General features: G+C 39.1%; 1 protein-coding gene across 1 annotated transcript in view; it reads right to left on the bottom strand.

Moving 5' to 3' along the window:
- Positions 1-23,200, bottom strand: part of ZNF407 (zinc finger protein 407) — a 339,349-nt gene that overhangs the window by 305,757 nt on the left and 10,392 nt on the right. The window contains 2 exon segments of the mRNA XM_050321189.1: positions 1,557-6,159; positions 6,161-6,366. Coding sequence (XP_050177146.1) covers positions 1,557-6,159; positions 6,161-6,322 — 4,765 coding nt within the window. The 5' untranslated portion in view covers positions 6,323-6,366.

Raw genomic sequence — 23,200 nt, 5'->3', positions numbered from 1 at the left:
TCCTTGTAACCATGCACTAAGTTTCAAATACTGCATGAATTTAAACTATAGCTTCCATAATAAGCCATTATTTAAAAGTACAGTAAAATAAACCTTACAGTTTTAATGAAAATATGTTCATTGAAATGTGAATTTATTATTCAAATCCACTCATAAATTCAACCATGGAGACACCACTTGTCTAAGCAGAGCTCAGTGATTTAGAAAAGCTGTCTATTTAAAATAAAGAATGTATGGCAGGTTTATAGAAACATCGCAGTGAATTTTTACATAAATTTAGAACTGCAGCTTATGCATTTTTCTACAGAAATGTTTTTAAATTTTCCACTTAAAATTAAACATAAAAATGAATTGAAAGTGTGATCAGCACAGAAACTAAATCAGATGCTCTAACCCTGTACATCCCATCAGCACTGCACACTACCTTTCAAAAAAGCTGACCAATTCCAATCCCTATAACTCATTTCTACAAAAACCTCTTGTTGCTTCTTATTGGTATTTATTTAGGAATGATGTAATATTAAATGTCTATCCTGAAACATTATGTAATGCTGAAAGTTTCACTGAACTGAAATTAAATAAACAATTTGGATATTAAAAAGGTGCAAGGAAGAGAGAACTAGAAAGATCAACTAATTGTTCTCTCAAACCATCACCTCATCATTATATAAATTTAAGAACCAATCAATGGTTACAATTTAGATTAAAAAGGAAGAAAATCTCTCCACATGAAACAAAAAGCAGAAGGGTGGCTGTGCTTAAAATGTTCTTACATTTTCTGCCCTTTGATTACTGGGTTTTCATATTGTGATGGTTTTGATCTAGGCCTTCCTGGTAACCAGTTTGTAACCAAGGAAGTGGCCAAGTACCCAGTATTCCATACGATTTTTACGTAAACCAGAGTATAAATAAGTTGGAGATTAGAGACCTCGCTCTCTTCTCTTCCAACGAGGGTCAGGAACTGTAGGTCCTTGCGTTGGTCTCGCTTATCTAAAGCTGAGGCCTGCAGTGACCGCTGGCCTGACACGTGGGGGGTTCAGAGAGTGCTGGCTGTGTCTGCCAATCCTGCTTTTCTAAGGGAAGTGGTGAGATCTGTTTTGTTAATTACTAGTATAGTTCTTGAATTTGATCAAGTATACCTGTTCGGTGTCCCTTTTTTCCCCTTTCCCTATCCCTTCGGGGAGTGGATCCCCTTTTACTGTGTATATAGCATCTTAACTGTATATAACTTTAATTTACGTAAATATATATATATTTTATATAAACAGCTTGACTTTGGGTTCTTTAATTTTTTTATAGTTTTTTTTTTCTTGCCCTAAGAGGAGAAGGGAGAGAAGAAGGGGGCTGCTGTCGTGACTTTCGGGCATTTGGCAGGGAGCCAAGTCTAAACCATCACACATATCCCTTTAGGTAATTTTGAATTTCATCAGGGGCTCATCAGGCAATATGAATGCCAGTTCATAAGAAATGTTAACATTTTAGATTAACAAGCAGAAAAAGAACAATGGTATACACTCTCTTTGAAAGAGACCACTTACAAAGAGAGTATTCCATACCTGTATGGGTACGGATGTGAGCTAGGAAGGCCATGGAATTGCTACTTCTACACATCTTCCCACAATACTTGCAGACATTGCCTTGGTTCTCTTCCCTCTCCCTGTTTATTTGCTCAGTGTCTTCCACAATGTATTTATTCACTTCTCGTAGCAGCTCTTCATGTTGCTCTTTGATGTGGAGAAACAAGCTCTGCTCCGAATCGAAGGGCTCCGTACACTTCAGACACTTAAAGGTTGCGCCTCCTTCAGGCAGCTCCTCCACGCTCGCCTGCTCGTTTCGCATGTGCCCAGCACTGGCCAAGTGCTGGTGAAGGTTGCTCTCTGTGTAAAATGATTTTCCACAGAGTAAGCAATGAAAATGTTTTTCTTTTGAAGGATGTTTCATGGCTATGTGAACATTTAGTCCGCTCAAACCATCTGCTAGAAAACCACAGTCATCACAGCGAATACGTGTCGATTCCCCAAGGGAAACTCCTTCTGACTTCTTCTTTTTCCCAGCACTTGGTGAAGTGTCTGCTTTCACGGTGAGCTCATTAGTTTTCACTGCACCCGGCACCTGTCCTTCTGCAGACTGGTCAGCGGCCTCCCCATCCTGATGACTTTTTAACCTCACTATAGAAGAATCAAACTTGCCAAAATTTTGTGTTGCCTTTCCTTTATCATCACCACTGATAATTGTTCCTAAAGCCTCATTACTACTTTCTTGCATGCCCTCAGCTGTTGAGCCATCTGCCTCCCAAACATTGTTATTTATAGTTACTTCAGCTTCATGTTGTGCTTCCATAAGGGCTTCTTCCTCCTCCCCAGTAGGATCCTCCCTGAAACTTCTGTCACCATCTAAACTATGTATATTTTGTACCGTTTCTCCAATGTTTCCAGCAAAATTTGATTGCTCTACTGCACTACTTGTTTCTGGAAGACTTAGCGTAAGTGGGTTATTTTTCTTCAGTGATTTTATTTTGAGATTGTCTTTGTTTCTACACTCTACTTCAGGGTTTTCACTATTTTCTTCCAAGCTTTCCTCGTCTTTTCCTGGATTCGAGTTTGTGTTGCTTGATCTATTTTGATTTTCTGCAGTGCAATCATCATCTGAGTTAAGCAGCTCCTGGCCACGCTTCCTTTTCTGCACCTCACAAGGACCTGTTTCTTGAACTGACACTTCAATGGCAAGTCCAGTAACTTTATCTTTCTGAGGAATTTGCTGGAATCCTTCACCTAAAAGGTTTTCTCCTCCATTTTTTGACTCCTCATCAAGTTCATCTCCTACTGCATTTTGGGAACTGACATCTTTAGGGGTTCCTGGAGATGCATTTTCATCTAAGACAGTAAACTCAGTTAAAGTTTTACTCATGTGATCACCTTGTGCTGCATCATTGGCACATTCTGTTTCACCTGAAACAGTTTTTGATTCTCCTGCATTGTGACGGTGCTCCTCCTGAGGCAAAGCAGTGCCTTCTTCACCAATATTTGCTGTATTTGCTTCCTCCCCAGAAGAAGAATAAACATATGATTCTCTTCTAATTTTATGCTTTTCTGTTGCTGCATGCCTAATCATCTCTCTGCGAGTAACAGCATAGTAGTCACAAGCCATGCAGTAGTATTCAAATTGTTTTGTATGTTTTCGCTTCACGTGCAGCTCTAAAGAAGCAGCAGAATGAGCAATGAAGCTGCAGTGTACACACTTGTTGTCACTTGCACCCACTGCTCTTCGCTGGAATCTTGGGTCACCATCTTGAGCAACCCTCGATGGTTCCAGAGGTACACGTTGGTTTATATTTAGTGGATCGGTAGCAGGCTGCAAATCTGGCAGCCTACTGGCATTTGTAACTTTTAGCTCAGTATCTCCTCGCTCAGCTTCCTGACTGTCTAAGACAGAACTTTCCAAATCTGGCGACTGGCCACCATCCTCAACATGGTCATACAAGGTAGTCATGGGGCTGTTAACCTTCTTGATCATGGATTCAAAATTACCTCCTTCAGGGCTAACGATGATCTCCGAGTTCTGTTTTCCACATCCTTCTATTTCAACACGATTTTTGTGCTTTTTGGTTGCACAGTGGCGTTCCATATCTCCTTTGGTTACAGTGTAATAATTGCAAACCTTACACAAATAGCTGTACTGATGACTGTGCTTTCGCCTGATGTGAACAGTCAAATTTGTAACACTGGAGGCCAAGAGACCACAATGGGTACAGGTCCTAGAAACAGTGCCTTTGGGTTTTCCTCTTTTGGGTACATTAGCTAAAACCAATTCATTTTCACTAATCCTTTGATCAAGTGGAACAACTTCCTTATTTCTTGATACGGTTTCTACAGAAGAGGACGAAACATGTATAATTTCTTTATCTAACTGAGCATTTCCGCTTCCAGAAATGGAAGTATCCACCACTGGTTTAATACCGCCAATACCAACACAAACCTTTACAATACATTCTTCAAAACGTAGTCCAATGTTGTTCTTCCTGGCATTTTCAAGATGCTTGCTTCTTTTGATATGCTTCTCCATTCCTTCCTTACTCAGTGAGTAGAGATTACATGCTTTGCAAAGGAAGTGATACTCTTGTGCATGTCGGAGTTTTATGTGCCTTGTAAGAACTGTGGAAGATCTTGTCTTATAAAAACACTTTTTACATTGAAATTGGGTTTTATTCAGAACAGAATGCTTTAGTTCATTTCTGTGACTTATGAAGGAAGTATCTGGAGTTTTTGCTTGCATTGATACTTCCATTTCACTTCCAAGTCTTTGGCTATTGCTTGATACTGAATCAGCATAAGTTACCGCTTGCAAGGTCTGATCAGTGTTACTCAATGGAGTAACTTGCTGAAATAATGAACCATTGTGTTTCTCATTTTTTTGATGATTTATCAGCTCTTCTTCCAACTGAAAAAAAAGAATGCAAGTTGGGCAACTATGGGGCATATTATGCACTTCAATCATATGGCTTTGAAGGTTGATCACATTCAAGGTTGTAAATGAACACAGTTGACAATTAAAGCTACAATCACCCATCTGGTGTTTACTATCCTGACAGTGTTGTTTCATGTCTTCCCTGACTTCAGAGGAATAGCTACACATCTGACAATGAAACTGGATCCTTTTTGTATGAAGTTTCACAACATGAGTTTCCAAACTTCCTCGTTTCTGAAAAATATGACCACAGTCCATGTAAGTATGAGGAGTACCATGATCAGCGGTAAGTTTAACATCAGAATCCTTAGCATCTGCAGCGCTAGAAGAAAGGGTATTTGGCTTATCTTCAGTAAGATCTTGAATTTCTGCAGTAGCATTGCAATTACTTCTAGCATCTGTTTCTAATTCTGTATGTGACATAGGGCTTGAATCACCAGGTTTAAGCTGTGTGCTGGAAATATGATGTATTTGTACTCTCCGAGTTTCAGACTTGTCTCGCTTACTATTACCCAACAAGCTGTACCTTCTTTTAACCTGCCTTTTTAGTTTAAAAGACCTACTCTGTCCAAATGAAGACCTTAACAGGAAAATGTTTCTTTTATGTTTCAGTCTATTAAATCTCCTTGTCCTGTGTAAACTGTTAAGTAGTTTTTTGGTAGTTAGAGGGAATTCTGTTTTCTGCAAGATATTTTCTGATGGTCCCGGTATTTCTAGTTTTTCAGTATGGACTTCATCATTTTCTTGTATACCAGAAGAAAGCAATGTTTCTTCTGTCATAGCATCTGTTTTTTCAGTGGCAGTATTTGAAGATGGTATCATTTCAACAAGTTCACTGCCATCATTTTGTTTAGGCAAGCTTACTTTTGAGTCTTTCAGTGTAGCGCAAACACTTAATTCTTTTGCATCAGCAGTTCTTAATTTATTGGTCCCAGGCTTTGCTCTGACTTTCCTATCTTTGGTTGCAGTAGACTGTTGGTTTTTAAAGGATTTTTTTGTCAATATCTGTACAAAACCTCCCCGTGCAGCAAGATTTTGGCGTCGAAGATGAGTCTTGCCAAGGAAATGAGAATTCAGGAGACTTTCTTCAGCACTCTGAAAACCACAAAGTTCACAACAAAAGATCTTGGATTTCTCAGGATCTCGCTTGACATGCATATGCACTGAACCACATGCATCTATGCAACTGCCATGAGGGCTTGTTTGCTCTTTGGATGGTTTACAGAGGCTTTCTAAACATTTCTGTTCTTCCATATCAGAGCAGGAAGGCAAACCCTGATCACTTATTTTGCCTTTAAGATCTCTGTCTACGTTTCCAACTGTACAGACACCACTGATTTCTTCTGAAGAAGATAACTTATCAGGAACAGTAGCTGATACCTCTTTATTTTCCTTGTGTATGGAATCATCATCAGCACATCTGAGATCGTAATGTACGCACAGGATATCTGAATTAAATATGTCACTACCAGGACAACTGGTGACTCCTTCCTTCTTTACAGCTCCAGCTATCATACTATCTGCTTCTCCAGCTAAAACTTTTTGTAATTTCCTTCCACTATCTTTCATGTCTTCTGAAGAACTCTGCTTTCTTTTTCTGGAGACATTTTCAGGTTTGTCTGCTTCAACAACATCCAGGTTTGGTGACCCTGGCAGTGCTCTTTTGTTTGTGCCATTCTCTTTTCCTTTCTTTTCACAGGTCCCTGAACACTTCATCTGATAGAAGCCTTGTTTTCTGCTGAGATGAAGAGTCACATACAGCATTTTGTCCTGATGTATTTCTTGAGGATTCTTCTGTCAACTCAACTTGCAAATTCTCATCAACATCATCTCTCTTCTTATTTTCCTCCCCATCCATCCTTAACGTTGATATTATCAATTGTAGATCATTTGGCTTTTTACCTATAAAATAAAAGAGTTATTATTAGTCTTTTATTCACAATCAAAAGTTTAAAAAAGTCCTGCAATTTAGAAAATTAAAACCATGGCAGAAAGACAGATACAATGAGATATACAAGGCTACATTTTCAGCATGGTATCTAAACTACCTTCTAGGCACTTGGTTCCAGGGCTCTCACTGTGATGAGCACCATGTGAGCAAGCACTAGATTCAATAGTTTTTGTGTAATCAAGGAATCTACTACATGCTTAAACTTGGGCAGACAAGCCTGACCTTGTTTCTGGAAGCATATTTAGGGCACAAAATACTAATAGCTTCCAGGTAACTGGTCATGGAATGTTTAAGTGTTCCTGAACTAGAAACGCAGGTTCCTAAATTTAAAAGCTCAAAGGAGGAAATAACCATGACTGCAACAGCAACCAAAACAAGGTCAACATAAACAAACATCGTAAGCACACAGCTTGCTTTCCTTCCTCAGCTTAGATTACCTGCTGAAGAGGGAAAACACAAATAGAGCCATGTTCTAAAAGATTATAACCCAAGTTATCATCCCATCATTCCTAAAATGTCCTCTAAAATGTCATTTCCCAACTGTGGAGGGAGGAGGAGAAAAAAAAGTCATGAAATAGCAGTGCAGAAAAGGGCAGCACCTTTGAAAACCAGCACAAACTCCAACTGTCCAAATCCAGCTTTGGCTCAACTGCCCAGTGTGACCATACTGTTCCCAAAAAGATGTCACCACTAGAAAACTGATGCTACCAACACAGTTTATAAGAGGGATGGGGGTGGGAAATCAAATCTTGACATTTATTACCTTTTCATTTTGATATGAAGCAACTGAGAATTGAAAATGCATTTCATTTTAACAGATGATTAAATACTAAATGTTTATCTATGTGCTTTACACTATGATTTAAACATCAATTTGCTGCAGATCCAAGTATTCGGTTTTTTGTTCAGTTACTCATTGAATGAGGCCATGACCACAACTGTAACTACTTCCTGACAAGATTAAGTAATTGCAATGTTGATACAGATAACGTAGGGTACAAAAACCTATTCAAGTACATGCTAAAAAAAAAAAAAATTACGCTTAATTTTGAGGACAAAGTAAGAAAGTATTAAACTGAGAAAATACATTAAAATCAGTTGGACTAGGGAAGCAAAAAGTATTTTTCTGCTTAAGAATAATTTATGGAAGGTCCCTAAGGAATTGAGTGCGCATTAGTTGAATACATTGAACAGTTTTTCAACTGTAGGTTGCTCATTGAGCTAAAGCACTGACCAAACCCATATCAAGCTAGTTATACCTAAATAACAAGAGAATAACCACCCCCAGTTCACAAAAGCCTTCTGGAGGATGACAATATTGTTCCTCTAACTGTAGTTTTCTGATTCTTATACAATATTATTTTAATTTGTTCACTAAACCATGAGAGGAACTATCACAATTAGTAAGAACTAAAACAGTCAGGTCTATATTCTCAGCTGGTAGAAGTCAGCATACTGTATGTTCAAAAATGCTACAGCAATTAATAGCAGGGCCAGAGAAGCCTTTGAAATGCAAGCTTACCTCAGAAAGGTTTATGAGCACTGTTTGGGATACAGAAAAAAAGACTGGATTAAAATTATGTTGTTTAACTGCAGTACAGGTTTATTTATATAACTTGCAAAATATCAAGTTACTTCAGTGATCAGTGTCAAAAGTCCATGCTTAAATGCTTGCACACAGCAGCCGTGGGTCCCTTGCCTTGCTGCACCTCCACAGCAGGTTCCCAGCCCACCACTGAGACCTGACCACTCTTCCCTTGCATGGCCTGGGGAAGAACAGCAGTTTTTTCCTTTGCTGTACATGACAATTTGCAATCTCAAAACAATTCTCCATCTTCTCTATAAGATACTTTCCTCTCAGACCATAAGATTTATCAGAAAACTTGTCCTGCAGTGAACTAATACTGATGTTGAACAGTTCCACTATTAAAGATTGTATCAGGATAATTAAGAGGTTTCTCCATCAACAAAAGTGTGGCCTTTCCTGCCACACCCATGCAAATTCAGCTCATCTCCACCAGCCACTCACATCTGAAAAACATGGTTGATTATCTGCATACAATGTCTGCAGGTTTAGCCTGGTTTCTTGGTGAGTTTTCATAAACTCTTCAATAGAAGTTCATCCCGCTCTGTGCTCAGATCGCAATCCCAGTTCTGGTGTCCAGTCTCTCTTCCACTCAACTGTATTGCACCAATTATGCATTTTTTAAGTGCTTAGGAAAAAAAAAATTATTTCCTCTATTTTATCTTTGTAAACTATTTGTAGTCAGAACTACAAAATAGTTGCTAGACAAGTTAAAAATGCAAAACATAAATCTCATTGGTGCTGCCAATAACTTCAGTATGAAATTAAAATAGTCACATATGTAATACATATATGCTAAGGAGCCTTACACCCCAGACTTCTTGTCTAATTCTCCCACTTCTCCAAGTCAGCAGTAAATGGAGGCAATTATCTCTGCCTTCATTTCATGACAAACTCCTAGCAGGCAGACCACGGATGGACTCTGTTCCATTTACAGGCAGTACTCCTAATGAAGTCAACTGTCTCACATCTACCCCCACAACTAGTAGGCATTATCAAGGCAATTGCTCCTCAGCTGCACAGCAGGCTAGGTGTGGCAACAATTAATGATATACCTTTCCCAATTTCATCACTACCTCACATCTGAGTTTCCATGCAAATAGTCTCCCCCTGCATACACTTCCCAGAGTTAGATTTGCCTCTGTCCCACCTCCATATAATGTGTGTCATAATATCACTACGTGGGAGCCTGCACCTGCATGAAACCATAATCCTGAAAGAATTGTCTATGAAAGAAAGCAACTATGAGGTGGTTGTTGCTGTTCCTCTTAAATTACCCCTATATTAATTAATCTAAGGGATTAAACAGCCTTCAATTTCTTTTAGCTCTCTCTTAAAGTTGCCTTTAGGACAAGAGTACATCTGAGATAGACACTTAATGGCTACTGTCACTACTTTCTGCTGGTACCATAGCCAGCAATTTGGTGAGCTCTGGTCAGTTCTCCACATCTCACACAAGATCGAGCCCACAGCACTGAACCATGTCCTCTTTTCTTCCCGCTACAGTCTTTGCTTAGATAACACTGATATGCCTCTAACACGATTTCAGTAGCACGTACTTCAGCTTCTTTGATAGCAGAGTTGTGCCTCACACCCAAAGGGAGCTGTGGGCTCCTTCCTGCATGGATTTACTGCATGAGTGATTATCACTACCTGAAGAAGCATTCAACACACCATAAGTCTCCTATAGATAAAAGGAGCCTTCCTCTGCTGCAAGATTCTCTCCTGAAAGCCTCTTCCCAGATTTGCCGCAAGGCATGAGGACAATGGCAAAGAACAAAGTGGTCATAAATCTGGGTGGTCCTAATCCTCTGCTTGCCTAAGCCAATTCACCTCTGCTCTCATCAAAGCCACCACACTAATTAAGGGCTAACCTGCAGTTGGTATTATATATATAAAATAGTATAATATTGGGGAACCAATGCAGTACAGAAGGCATCGACAGCACTCAAAGTCTGCAGTCGCAGTGACCACATATGGTTAAATGGGTTTCTTTTTACAAAATTTATCTTGGATCAAACCTGAGTCTGGCACAGGGATCATCATCACAAGTGAAGAACCAGCATCTGGAACTTGATTAAATTAATCTAAGGACACACTCTATTTGTAACAAGTAACCCCCTGCAGCCACAGCAGCTTAAGCACATGCTTTAAGTCTAACTCCTACTTATGAGGGTGACTGAATAATCGTTTTGATAGCAATGTAACACTGGCAAACTTGTATAGCAGTAGGAGTGGAGAAGAATAGCTCTTGAATTACCTTATTCATGTACCAACAAGACTAAAAACAACGCAAGATGCAAGCTCTCATCTTCTAAAGCATCATCTGGTTAACATTTTTACAAGTAACAAGTACCTAAAGCACAAGGATACATAGCTACTTAATGTGTTGCATAAATAAACCAGGAAGGATTTATATAGGGTCCAAAACTGCAATGATGGTTTTGCCAGATACAACACAAGGTACAAGACCAGAGCACAGGATCAAACCCAAGCCAGGCAGACAGCAGTCAAATCTTCAGTATTTTCATAGTTTAAAAGCCAATTCTGTCAAACAGCGCTCTCCTAACAAGGTATTTGATGTTCAAAATGAAGCTGTTCTTACTCAAAAGTGGGTTGACTTTTTGTAACATAAATCTTTTGTTAATGTTCATATAAATCAACTATAGCTGAACAGATTCTTAAAAGATATGACCAAAAATTAATTTGCCACATTAGCTTCAGGTTAACAAATTCTTCTGCTTGGAGACAGTCATACATTACCTAATGCATTTTAAGGTTCTTTGCAGCACACTGCTGTTCCTGAGTTTCGGAAAGAAACCTGTTGTGACCTCAAAATTTTTGTGCAGAAAAAGCTGAGCTCAGTAATTCTACTGGAAATAGGTGCTGTAACATAATGCTTTTCTTTGGCGAGATTCTAAATATGCGAAAGAAGTAAAACACATTTTTAAGATCTTCAAAAGCAAAATGTTTATGTTACATATATTACATTTGCATAGGCCAAATATCCAAATCTTTACCGAATATATTAGGAGACACACGTTCTTAAATAGCAAGTTCATAATACACAGTAATTTGGCTATGTCACATAAGCCAGTGTAGCTAAAGATCCTCCTCTTTCATCCCTTGGGATTTCCAAATCATCAGAATCATGGAGCTTTTGTTTCAATATTTAAACTAATTTAAAAGATACCTCACAGTCAAAATTCAGCATCATCTCACTACCTGTAAAGAAGAAAATTAATACAAAAAAAATATAAAAATTTGCACTTCTTGAGCTGCCACCACCATTTTTTACCTGATAACAATGCAGATTTTGTATCCTTTGTACAAAGTTTTTTTCTATATTGATATAGTGTCTGCTACAGTTCTATACACAAGCATCAGGCATTTGTGGACAGGAGCTGTTTTCTATGATGGAAATAGAGAGCATTTTAGTTGAACGCTCTAATTTTTTTCTGCCAGTCCAAAACAACAGTATAGAATGTCTCTATACCAAAAGGTGGAGACAGTGCAGTTCAGCTTTTCAGTGTAAGACTTGCTTTGCCCTAATTCTCAAATGAAATTTAGAAAGTAGTAATCTTAAATTAAGAACAAAAGGACAAGAAATGTACTGATGATCCATAAACCTGTAGTAAACTGCAGAATTTCTTAACTCGATGCTCAATACAATTTTACTTACTTCTCTTTTTGTTCACATGCCAAGGGAAGGGGTAGGGATGTGTACAGAAGAACCCAAAGAAAGTACATTTACAAGTACTAAACTCTACTTTTTTTATTATTATTATTTGTTATGCTAATCCTTGCATTCCCAAAGCACTTCTCAGTCACAGTACTATTGTCTCCAAGTATTTAATGCCCAATCTGCAGGATGTGACATATGGAAAACAGAGTTTCATTTTTTTTCCAGTAAAAATTCCCCTTTTCAGACAATTAATTCTTTCAATGAAATCATAGATACAATGAAGCAAAATCATTTTAATGAGCTCCTTAAATAGGCTGCACAAAACTGAATGTGAACTCCTCATCTCAACATACAACCTCTGTGTCAAATAAGCATCTTCTCAGGGGCACATCATCCTTCCTAAATCAAATCATACATCTGTCTCATGGCCTTACAAAGTTACCTCACTCCCTTCATAGAGACTAATCCAAGCTAACAGTCTCCTCAGTAATGGAATACAGGAGACAGTATGGTTGTTGGTTCAAATGGAATGAAGATCACCATTTTCTGAAGAGTATTTGATACTATCCGTTACAAACATTTGTTTTCCCTTGCAGCTCAAAAATGCTGGAACTTTGGGCTTTGTATCATAAGCCTGCCTTCCATGTAAAGGTAACATAAAGGAAGTTCTTCTGAATTCCTGAGATAAGGAACATATTCTTTAATTCATACCAAAAAACAAAAAGTAAATAAATTAAAAGGGAAGGTCCCCTAGTTTGTCATCCACTCATTTCAGATAGAGCCAAACGCTGCTAAATGCAGCAGTCACCACTGACTAGATCAGCTTTGAAGAGGAAGTCAAAAAAAACAGACATGGATATACACTCATTTCGAGTGCTGTCAGAATCCATAGGCATGTATATCCAAGACTGAGAATGAGCAGAAATGCACTAGTATCTCCTAAAAATTGCTAACTAACCTCCAGATTTTCAATTTTTGAAAATTTAAAAGGGTCCATTTATTTTGAATTTTAAATTCAAAGAATTCTGCATATTTCTAGAGCAAGGTATACATATAACAATAGCAATAAAAATGTTCAATAGAAACTTCTGAGGATCCAAGAAAGATCGCATTCGTATAGCACTGTGATATTTATTTATGAAAAGAACTTTATAAGTGTTCTGAAAACACTTTACTTTTGAGAGTTCATCAGGTTCAGGAAAGAAACTTCCAGGAAAGAAATGTTCATTTTTCACATTCAGTAATAACTCCTGCAGTTTGTGGGAATTCTCCAAATGACATGCTTTCATTCAAGATGCAATTCTCACCAACTACACCAATTAAAACTAGAGAAAAGCAAAAAGTAAAATGCAATTTGAATCCCTTTCTACTGTTGGCTGTAGTACCCTCCCATGTGCAGCGGACCACACTGCAATTATCAGAGGAAATACACAGGAATTATCACTTCCATCTGAAAAAAAAAATGTTCAAAGTCTTAACTTCTTCCTGTACTTTGGCACCAAAAGATAAAAGTAAGTTGAAATTCCTGCTACTTGCAAACTTTTACCCTAGAAAATTTTACCCTAGAAACCTGCTCCTAGAAGCCCTGACTCTTTTCTCCTGTAAGACATAGGGTGTATGAATTTCTTTGGAGGCTATTCTGGTGTTTAATATTTGCGAAGATTTACTAAATTTCCATCAACCTTTGGTCAAAATTAAATCCAAAAGACAAAAAAGGATGGCTTTGTTGGCCCATTGTTTAATACTACCATATCACACAGAAAGCAACAAGAGGCCACCATCATCACAGCCTGGGACACATTTGTCTACTAACTCAGCTTGAGCAAGCTGAAAAGGGAGAAAAGGCCAACACAGATGGCCAGCTCTCTGCTCACTGAGAACCAAGACCCCTTGTTTTGAGTTGAAGAAGTATAAACTAGAAGAAACTGCAAGTTTTTTCTTCCAGGGAAGAAGGAAAAAAAATAAATTAAAGGTAGGATCTACTAATTAAGATATTAATAAAGGTAGGATTGAATTAATTAATGTAAGTACAGCCAAAAATTCACAGCTAAATAAAATAAGTATTGAGTTTTAAAAAATTTTTAAAAATAACAAAACCAAACACATTCAGTGTGAAGTCAGGACAAAAAAATCTAGAAAAAGGCATCAAGGGAAGAAGGTGGCAGAAAGTAGAAAGGGAAATTTAAAATGTTTTAAATACTTGTATTTTCTGTCTAATCATTTTAAATGCCTTGCCTGTAGCTCCTTAATAACATTCTACTAAGTTAAATCTGGCCCACATGGTTTAGCTTACTGTATTTATCACCATTTAAATTACTGGGGGAGGAATGCATGTAGTAATCTGTGTATGTATGCACATGCTTCTCAGTGTTGTGAGTCCTATTTTCCTCACCTGCTGCCTATTCAAGAAGTTCAGCCGAAAGCTGTGAGCCTTTTTCTATGAACAGGTAACACAAAGACTTTGGATTTTTTGTGTGATAGGTTACCAAAGTTTCCAGAAAAGAATACAAAGTGTACATATGCTTCTAAAGAAAAGAAGTTAATAAAAATAAAAGCATTCTGATGACACCTGGTGGCCACTTCACACAAGGAAGCAATTGCATTTCATTTGAGAAAAGCAGATCCAACAGAAACGTGTTACATGTTCTATCGGTAAGCACATCTACAGAAGTGACAGCTGACATTATCAATTAGAACAGATATTCACTATGATAGATTAATTCATCACTTATATGACTGTCTGTATCAGATTACTGTATTACTGGTAGACACACAGACATACTCGAAAATAGAAACAAACCCTGTTTTTCTCTTCAGCGAAATACAAGTATTCACACTGGAAGTATTTCAGCTCAACCCTATAAGACATAGGAAACCGACTTTTTTTCAGTTTTGATCTTCCAGCTCGGTTGCTTATGTAAGGCAGAGGGTGATGAGGGAGAAGCACGGTGACGCCCCTTGCCTCACACCACTCAGTAGGGCTCTGTATAATGCAAGCTGTCCCAAATCCCTCCAGCATAGCCAGTCCTCTAGCACATTTTAGCAAAGCGAACAGTTAATATCCACCATTAGAAATCAGTATAAATAGGTGACAGCTATACACAGATCTCAACTACATGGAGAGAGTAAACCCTTAACATGCAGAGGAAAAGCTGCATGTCAAATCACGCATTTTCTCCTTTGTAATACATGCAAGCAATCACAACAGTGCTGCCATGCCCTCTGCAACACACAGGGGGACTTTTTTCCCCCAATAACCTTAGATGATCACCACTATGACTTAAGCCATGCACAACTATGCAAAGCCTGGCTTCCTTCATAAATGTTACTTAATTTCAGGTGAACAAACCCTTGCTTCAGCTGTAGTCATTGTAGGCCTTTTGTACTCTACACAGTTCAGAGGGGGTAAAGTTGAATTTTATTCTAATTTCCATTACTGTCTATAATGAATAGGTAGATCCAACAGATAAAAACCAACACAAGACGGCACTGGGAGGCGCACCAGTGTGACAGGGGCACTGTGAGTTCAAGCACTGGCAATACGACACAATACAAAAATTATTAATGACTTCTGCGGTGTCTGTGATAACAGTCAAGAGATACTGGTATCTCTTGGCATATCAATGGCATATTGTGGAGCCTCTTCCCTTCCCCATCCTCAAGCCCTTCACTAGAGCTATGCCATGGAGCTACGAAAGCTGCCTTCACTCCAGCTGAGGACCAAAAAGAGGCTGAAGGCCAAGCAAGCTCCCACTTCTCCCCAGCAAAACACACCCTTGGTCGGCAGATGGAGAGTGGAGGTGAACGAGGCAGAAGGCAGTGCTACCCAGGAGAGGGATACCAGGGGATGCCATGGCAGCATCCACCTTGTACTGCGGCCCATATAATGAAACCACATCTTCCCAGGATAGGTCCCAGGCAGCTAGAACTTAAGGAGGGAAGGAACTGAAGAGAAAGAACACCCACTTGCTGACACCACCGTCACCGTTTACTAGTCCAAAGCATTCACAGTACTGATATTTTGGGAACAAATACCATGAAGGTTTCAAATGCCACTGTTTGTCAACAGCATCCCTTTTCCTCCATGTCTATTTGTTTCAACACAAAAAATTGGGTGCTTGCCCAAAATCAGTCCCTAAAATTCAGCAGTCTTCCAGCAATATGCCTAAATATGCGCACACTCGCACCAGGATTCATGTGAGGAACATGTGTTCAAGTGCACTGCCATGCATAGGGTGTAAGAACAGGAACATTTCCGCTGGGCACCCCTTCCCTAATTTCTACAAAAACTGTGAAGCTTCACTCTATTCTAAGAGCTGCACCTGTAACACATTTCTGTTACTTCAGTATCTAGTGTGCAAAAACACCCTCCCTATTTTGAAGCATACCATTTAACAGCTACACAGGACTGCATTTCCTTCAGTTGTTGGTTTATCATAAACTCAAATCTCCTGTCAGCACCCACAATACCACAGAGCGCTCCAGGAAATATCAGCAGTGGAGCCCAAGGTGAGGGGAGTCTCTTACTCCTGCCAGGGCCCAGCAGTCACACAGAGCCACTGCTAACCTGGCCTGGTTGGTTGGCATGATCAGTGTGACACCGCAGCCCTCCTCATCCACAGACTGGGAAGACAAGTGCTAGGTTAACTTGGTGGCCCCAGGTGTGGCCTTCTGCTATAGCCAAAGCCCTCCTGAGCAGGAAGTACAGCATGTTACTGGAGCCTTCCCAGACAGCTCTGGCATCACAGCAGGTCATGGCAGGACCATGCAGTGCTTCCCAGGGCAAGGGGACCTCGGGAGTTGGGTCAGAGCTGCAGCTTGGTTGTGTGGCCTCTCTAGTTTCCTCAGTACATCATCACTTTCTCTCTCAGGAATGCATTAGGAGAGTGTTATTACTAAAAATACTACTAATTCCCTGAAAAGCACCAAGTTGAAATCAATCCCACGAACTTTCCAAAGATCAATAGGTTTTAATGAACACAGAAAACATACTCTGTAGCAACCACAGGCAAGTACCCAGAGACCAAGCTAGAGTAAGAAATTGCACCTGCTCTAACACTTTCTTGGCAGGAAAAAATTGACATATCGCTAAGCCAGCTATTGCTCAGCTCAAACACCCTCAGGATCTGAGGGACCACAAGCTCACCTTTATGGGTGACCTGCATGGTGACTTATCACAGCAAAGCACAGCCAGGACACAAAGTCAGATCTCCCCACCACAGACAGGGCAGGGTTTCAGCACTGCGCTCTCAGTTGACTGAGCAGCCCACATCAGAGAGCCAGCCTGCTCCTCTGATGGTGCAAAGTGGGCACAGAAAGCGGACTGCAAGTCAGTTGGGTTGCTGCCTATAGCAAAGGGTCCTGGCATAGCCTGTTTTTCTCTCAGGGGGTAAAAAGAATATTAAGTCCTGTGTTTCAGCCATCAACAGTCATTTTCCCAGTATTCACCTTGGGAAAATTTGAACAAGTGCTATAGGACATCTTTTCCTAGCTGTTATAATCAATGGAAAAGAAACAATAGTGTAAAATTAAAGCTTACAGATAATGGGAGAAAAAATGTTGGTTTATGTCATTTACAGTGAAACCTAATATTAAGTGTGCTGTTTCATCATGTATTTTGCAGCAGACTTGAGCATTACATCTTATTTTTCCCCAAGAACTATGATTCAGAGTTTCACTTTCTGGTAAATTCCATAAATATTTGATAATCAAATGCAACTTCTGCTTTGTCAGCTATGAAGCCTTCCTCATTCTAAAGCACCAAATTATTTAGCTTTTTACATGAAGCAGGAAAGGAATTCACTTCCAACAGTGACCCTGCAATTCCATTTTACAATTTAAAGTACAATCACTTTCTTCTTTTCTTTTTAACAATTTAAAATTTTGCAGCAAATGCACCATTTTTCCAGGACTTAATATCTGATATTATTTCTATGCACTAAACAGTACAGAAGATTTTACTGTTAAATCCCTGTAACAGAACAAATCACAGCAATATAAATATGCAAAGGATCTTACTACAACCATTACACTTTTTTCATCAATCTCGTTCTGTGCTACTGTGCTAGGGAGATGTAAGTATTCTTAGATGCATGTACAATGGAAAAAAATAAATAAATACCCCTTTAATGAATCCTCTCAAAATTCTCCCTCTCCCCAAATCATAGAATCATAGAATTGTTTATGTTGGTAAAGACCATTAAGATCACCGAGTCCAACCATCAACTTAGCACTGCCAAGTTCACCACTAAACATGTCCTCCAGTGCCACATCCACACATTTTTTAAATATGCATATCTCCAGGGATGGTGACTCCACCACTTTCCTCAGCAGCCTTCTTCAGGGCTTGACAAGGCTTTTAGTAAAGGAATTTTTCCCAATATCCAACCTAAACCTCCTCTGGCATAACTTGAGGCCATTTCCTCTTGTCCTATCGCTTGTTACCTGGGGGAAGAGACTGAACCCACCTGGCCACAATCTCCTTTCAGGTAGTTGCAGAAAGCAATAAGGTCCCCTCTAAGCCTCCTTTTCTCCAGGCTAAACAACCCCAGCTCCCTCAACCACTCCTTGAACAACTTGTGCTCCAGACCCTTCACCAGCTTCATTGCTTTTCTCTGAACACGCTCCAGCTCTGTCGTGAATGGACCAAAACTGAACACAGGATTCAAGGTGTGCCCTCACCAGTGCCAAGTACATGGGGACAATCACTGCCCTGGTCCTGCTGGACACACTGTTTCTGGTACAAGCCAGGATGCCACTGGCCTTCTTGGCCACCTGGGCACACTGCTTGATCACGTTCAGCCACTGTCAAACAGCACCCCCAGGAACTTCTCCAATAAGCCACTCTGCCCCCAGCCCATGGTGCTGCATGGGATTGTTGTGATCAAGTGCAGGACCCGGCACTCCACTTTGCTGAACCTCTTACAACTGTCCTCATCGATCCAGTCTGTCAGGATCCCTCTATAGAGCCTTCCTGCCCTCCATCAGAACAACATTCCTGCCCAAGTTGGTCTCCTCTGCAAACTGACTGAGGGTGTACTTGATCCCCTTGATCAGATCATTGATAAAGATCTGATCTTTATCTGGCCCCAATAGCGAGCGCTGGGGAACACCCCCTGTGATGGGCTGCCAGCTGGACGGAACTCCATTCACCCCCACTCTCTAGGCTTTTTTTACCAGCCAGCTTTTTACCCAGGCATCCCAATTCCACTATGTTTTAAATTAGTCAAATACATACTAATATCTAAATCCAACTGAATTCACTGGGAATAGGGCATTTGAAAATCAAGATATTTCTTTCGGTGCTTAAAAAGGATTTGAAAAGTAATGCCATATATCCAGATTTCACAATTTTATCTACAAAACTTGTTATTCAGAGTTGAATGAAATTACATAACCCTGTATTTTTTTTATAAAAGTACTTTATATTTTGAAAACTCAACAATTAAGAATGCTTAGCTGCATTAGTAACTCCTTCACAATGCTTCAAAGGAAAAATTAAGTTATATTAGACTATTTCTAATAACTTGTAGATTTTTAAAGTGCCAGTTAAAAATGAAAGGACTACAGAATAAAGGTAGCAAATGCACAAATTCAGTGCTATTAAAAGGCAGACACATGAGACCTCATGTATCTTGTGCCATTTGTAAAAAGCTTGTTTTATTATCAGCGTAACTAATCACAGTGAAGCCATCTCTTACAATCAAAGTCATTATAATGAATTTTCTTTACAGCTACAGAGAAATGGGATTTGCTGTTCCATATCAAACTAGAACAGGCTGTATAAATTCTTCTTCATATTTATTGTTAAATGTAACTTTTATCTATAAAATCAGCCATGAAATATTAAAAACTGAAACAACACAATTTATATCCTTTACTTAATTTAGTTTAAACGGTCTATTCCCTAAAGAGAGGGAAGAAAGGTTACATATGTATTATAGTGTGCCCTCCTCTCTCCCCCCTAAGCGTTTCCGTTATAAACCGCCTAGTTTTGGAATTTATAACGTGGTTGTAAAAATCCACTTCATACTTAAAGTTGGTACACTTTTCCTTTTACAAATTTAAAAAAAAAAATAAATCTGCTCCAGAAGGAAGGCAAGAAAGGATGTGAGAGAAGGGAAAAAGCAATCAGACTAAAAATTTTAATGCTTGGGCACTTAAATCAGTCAATAAGAGCCATCTACTGTAATTCAGACCCATCTTCCCCTCTGCCCGAGGAACTATTGGGAGATGGTCAGCTGGCTGCAGCAGAGCCTCTGAATGGATGGACACCAGGTATCAACCTCCAGCTGCTTCTGATCTGCCAGGTTCAGGATGGCAGACTGGGGTGGAAAACGTCCCTATCCTACTGCTATCTCCTAAAGTAATCTGTACAAACGGGAACTGGACAAATGGAAAATTAGTGAGAACCGCAAAATGCATTAAAAGCAGCTGTGTCAGAGAAGAGACAAAACACATCAGTACATCTCAAAAATGAAAAACAGAGCAGCATGTAAAAAAAGCTTCTTTTTGTATCTATAAAGATATAAGACTTGAGAAATTCAGGAACTGCGGATTGGACAACATCTAGTGCAATGAAAACTGCAACAGAAAGATAAAGACAGACAAAAACCATCAAAGTTCATGGAAGCCAAAGGATTAAAGGGTATAAAAGACAGCATGGAAAACAATTCATACATAAGAAGGTAGATTCCAAAATGAAGCATGAAAAGCAAGAAGAGACAAGTAACCCATGACCTTAATGTGCAGGCTACAACCTAGGCTATTTCCTACTAGCAATATCTTATTTTCAGCTTTTTCCTAAAGCACAACAAAAAGGACAAAAGCAAAATTTACCTTCATTTTCAGTGTCCCCATTTTACAGTCTGAAAGGAATAGAAAGAAGCAGCAAAGGAGCAGAACCCTGCTTTGGTTCTGACAATGCAGCTGGTGATCTGGACAAGCTGGTGACAGTAATGACCAAGCTCTACCAGGCAGCCACCTGCAGACACCCAGGGGCACCAGGGAAGCTGGGAAAGACCTGAAGTCCAGAGAAGTTCCCATATGCCCCAGTTGATGCTGCACACTTTTGCTTAGAGGGAACCACTAAGGCCATGGGTTCAAATGTAGCCTTTATTTAGTCTTCAACTAAGACTATTCATCAGACAAGCCCCTGTCTTAGCACTTCCCTAACTATAAGCCCATGAGGCCTATGTCCATATATTGCAACCCATTCCCAGAAAAACACAAATAAGTAAGGTTTATAAATTCACTGGTTTTCTACAGTGATTCAGGCTCAGAGGTAGTCACAGTTCAAAAAAAAAAATAATCTTCACATGAAGATCTTTTGTTGAACTATATTAATCTGGCATACACAGACAACAGAGGATATTTCCAAAATATGTGTAAAGAAACAAACACAGTAGAAAGGTATTACCTACACACCTTCCTGCCACACACTCAAAAAAAGGTATATGAGCAAAAAGAACTACAAAGCATGAATTTTAAGGATCTATTAGACATTGATATCCTTATTTTGATATAATTTGATTTGCAATAAAGATGAACAGTGAGGAACAAGAAAGTTCCTCCTTAAGCATATCCTTAAAACAACCAGGCTCAAAGAGCAAAGGCTGCAACTGTAAAATCAGTTACCAGTTTATGGAATTTATGTCAGATCACCAGCAGAAAAAAAAAAAAGATGCAGGGAAAGGGAAGGCTGAATCAGGCGCCAATAATCCTCTAAAGGACCGGGTGGTCCTATGGCACAAAAATCTGCGCTCAATTCCCAAAATTACAGTCCAAAATCACTCAAGTCTGTATCTGCATGGTATGCTGGCCACTACTGTACGTCAAAGTCAAGATTTAAAGTTTTCAGCTCCTTCTCCACCAGCATGGGGCAGACTCCTCAGCTAGAGAAAGGCAGCAACCACAAGTCCTAAACTCAGAGAAGGAGAGCTGCTACATCTAGCAACCCGGACAGAAGAAAGAAGATACTGACTCTGCAGAGCTACTAGCACATTATTTACCTCTCAGGAATCTGAGAATCTTGTTCTTGTACCTATGGCATGCCTGCTGTACGAGCACCCTGAAACAAGCACCTAAGTAAAGCCTCCTCCAACCTACTGAAGCTGCTCAATAACTTGGTGTCCCCTAATTCTGGAAACAGCCTGCACATCTCGTGCACGATTTGTAAGCTTTCGTGACGATTCAGTAAAATCCACATCCACTCCAGGAGTACTTTTACATTTTATGTTAAAAAATACATAGACAATGAGATTATTTCATTTGAATTCACTGTATTTATTAGCATTTATGGTCAAAATATATTCATTACAGCAACATGGATCGAAGAAACATGAGCAAACATTTTTTAATTGTTCTACCTGGCATCTCTTCTTTAGTGGAAGGACACTGAAAGAGCATTAGGAGCACTCTGCAGAACTATTCAAACAAACATTTTTAAAAGCAAAATCTTAACAATATGGCCCTTAATAATAAAGCATATTTTACAATGTACTGGAATTTTAGGGAATACTAGTATTTAAAATGTGGTTTTAAATCACCCCTATTTGGAATGACTGGTGTGACTATTAGCTATACATTTTTACATTGCTTTATCCAATCAGCTCACTAAATCATTAAAAATATACACATCTGAGCTTCAATTTGACCTGCAGTGACTCCTGTATGTACTCTCAAAATTAACACAAGCAGTGAATGCTACTAATCTTCAAGTTGTAATAACTGATCAAAGAATATTGCCCTGTAATTCACTACAAACTAAAATCATAGTGCTGAACTGTGCATTTTCAAACAAGTGGTTTATAGCTCCAGATTTAAAATGCAAAGTTTCCATTATATTTAATAATTAAAATGCATGCTGCGTTATGGTTACATTTGGTGACTGGATTAGTAGTACCCCAACTGAGTTAAACAATGCCTTTTTCCTATTAAGAGTTCGTATTACCATATTGTCTATTTGTTTAAGAAAAGGAAGAAAAAAAGCACAGCAAGGAAGAAGGAATAAAAAAGAAATATGAATATCAAACGTACTGAAAGACAGTGAGCACCAAGACAGCGAGAAGATCTGGTATCAGCAAAATCTACACTAGCTGAAAGCAGAAAAGCTGAAATACCTGTGCATTTAAAGTATGAAAACTTTTTTAATAAAAGGAATATTCTCCCTCTGTCAGTAAGTGTTCTCATTCAAAGTAAAGGGTTTAAAGCTTAGTTTGTTTTCCTAGATACAGTCTCTACAAATTCAGGGAATACAGACATCACTGTCAAAGAGCAGACTCTTTCAGGCTGTCAGCTTCTTAATCAGGGTCTGACTTCACTGGAAAGTGTGAAATTATGTAATTACTTTTGCTTGGCAATTCTGATGGTTTAGACAAATCCAGCACTATGAACATCATCTTTTATAATGCAAAATTCCTACTGTGATTTTATTTTAAGGAATATACCCTTTCTTTCTGTGCTTTCTAGGTGGTTTATTCAAACAAAATTTAAATAATGAAGTATTTTTCCTCTC

The sequence above is a fragment of the Myiozetetes cayanensis genome, unplaced genomic scaffold, assembly GCF_022539395.1.
Source record: "Myiozetetes cayanensis isolate MyiCay16 unplaced genomic scaffold, myiCay2020 scf1, whole genome shotgun sequence".
In the NCBI taxonomy this organism is placed as follows: domain Eukaryota; kingdom Metazoa; phylum Chordata; class Aves; order Passeriformes; family Tyrannidae; genus Myiozetetes; species Myiozetetes cayanensis.
This window is presented reverse-complemented; position numbering and strand designations above follow the sequence as displayed.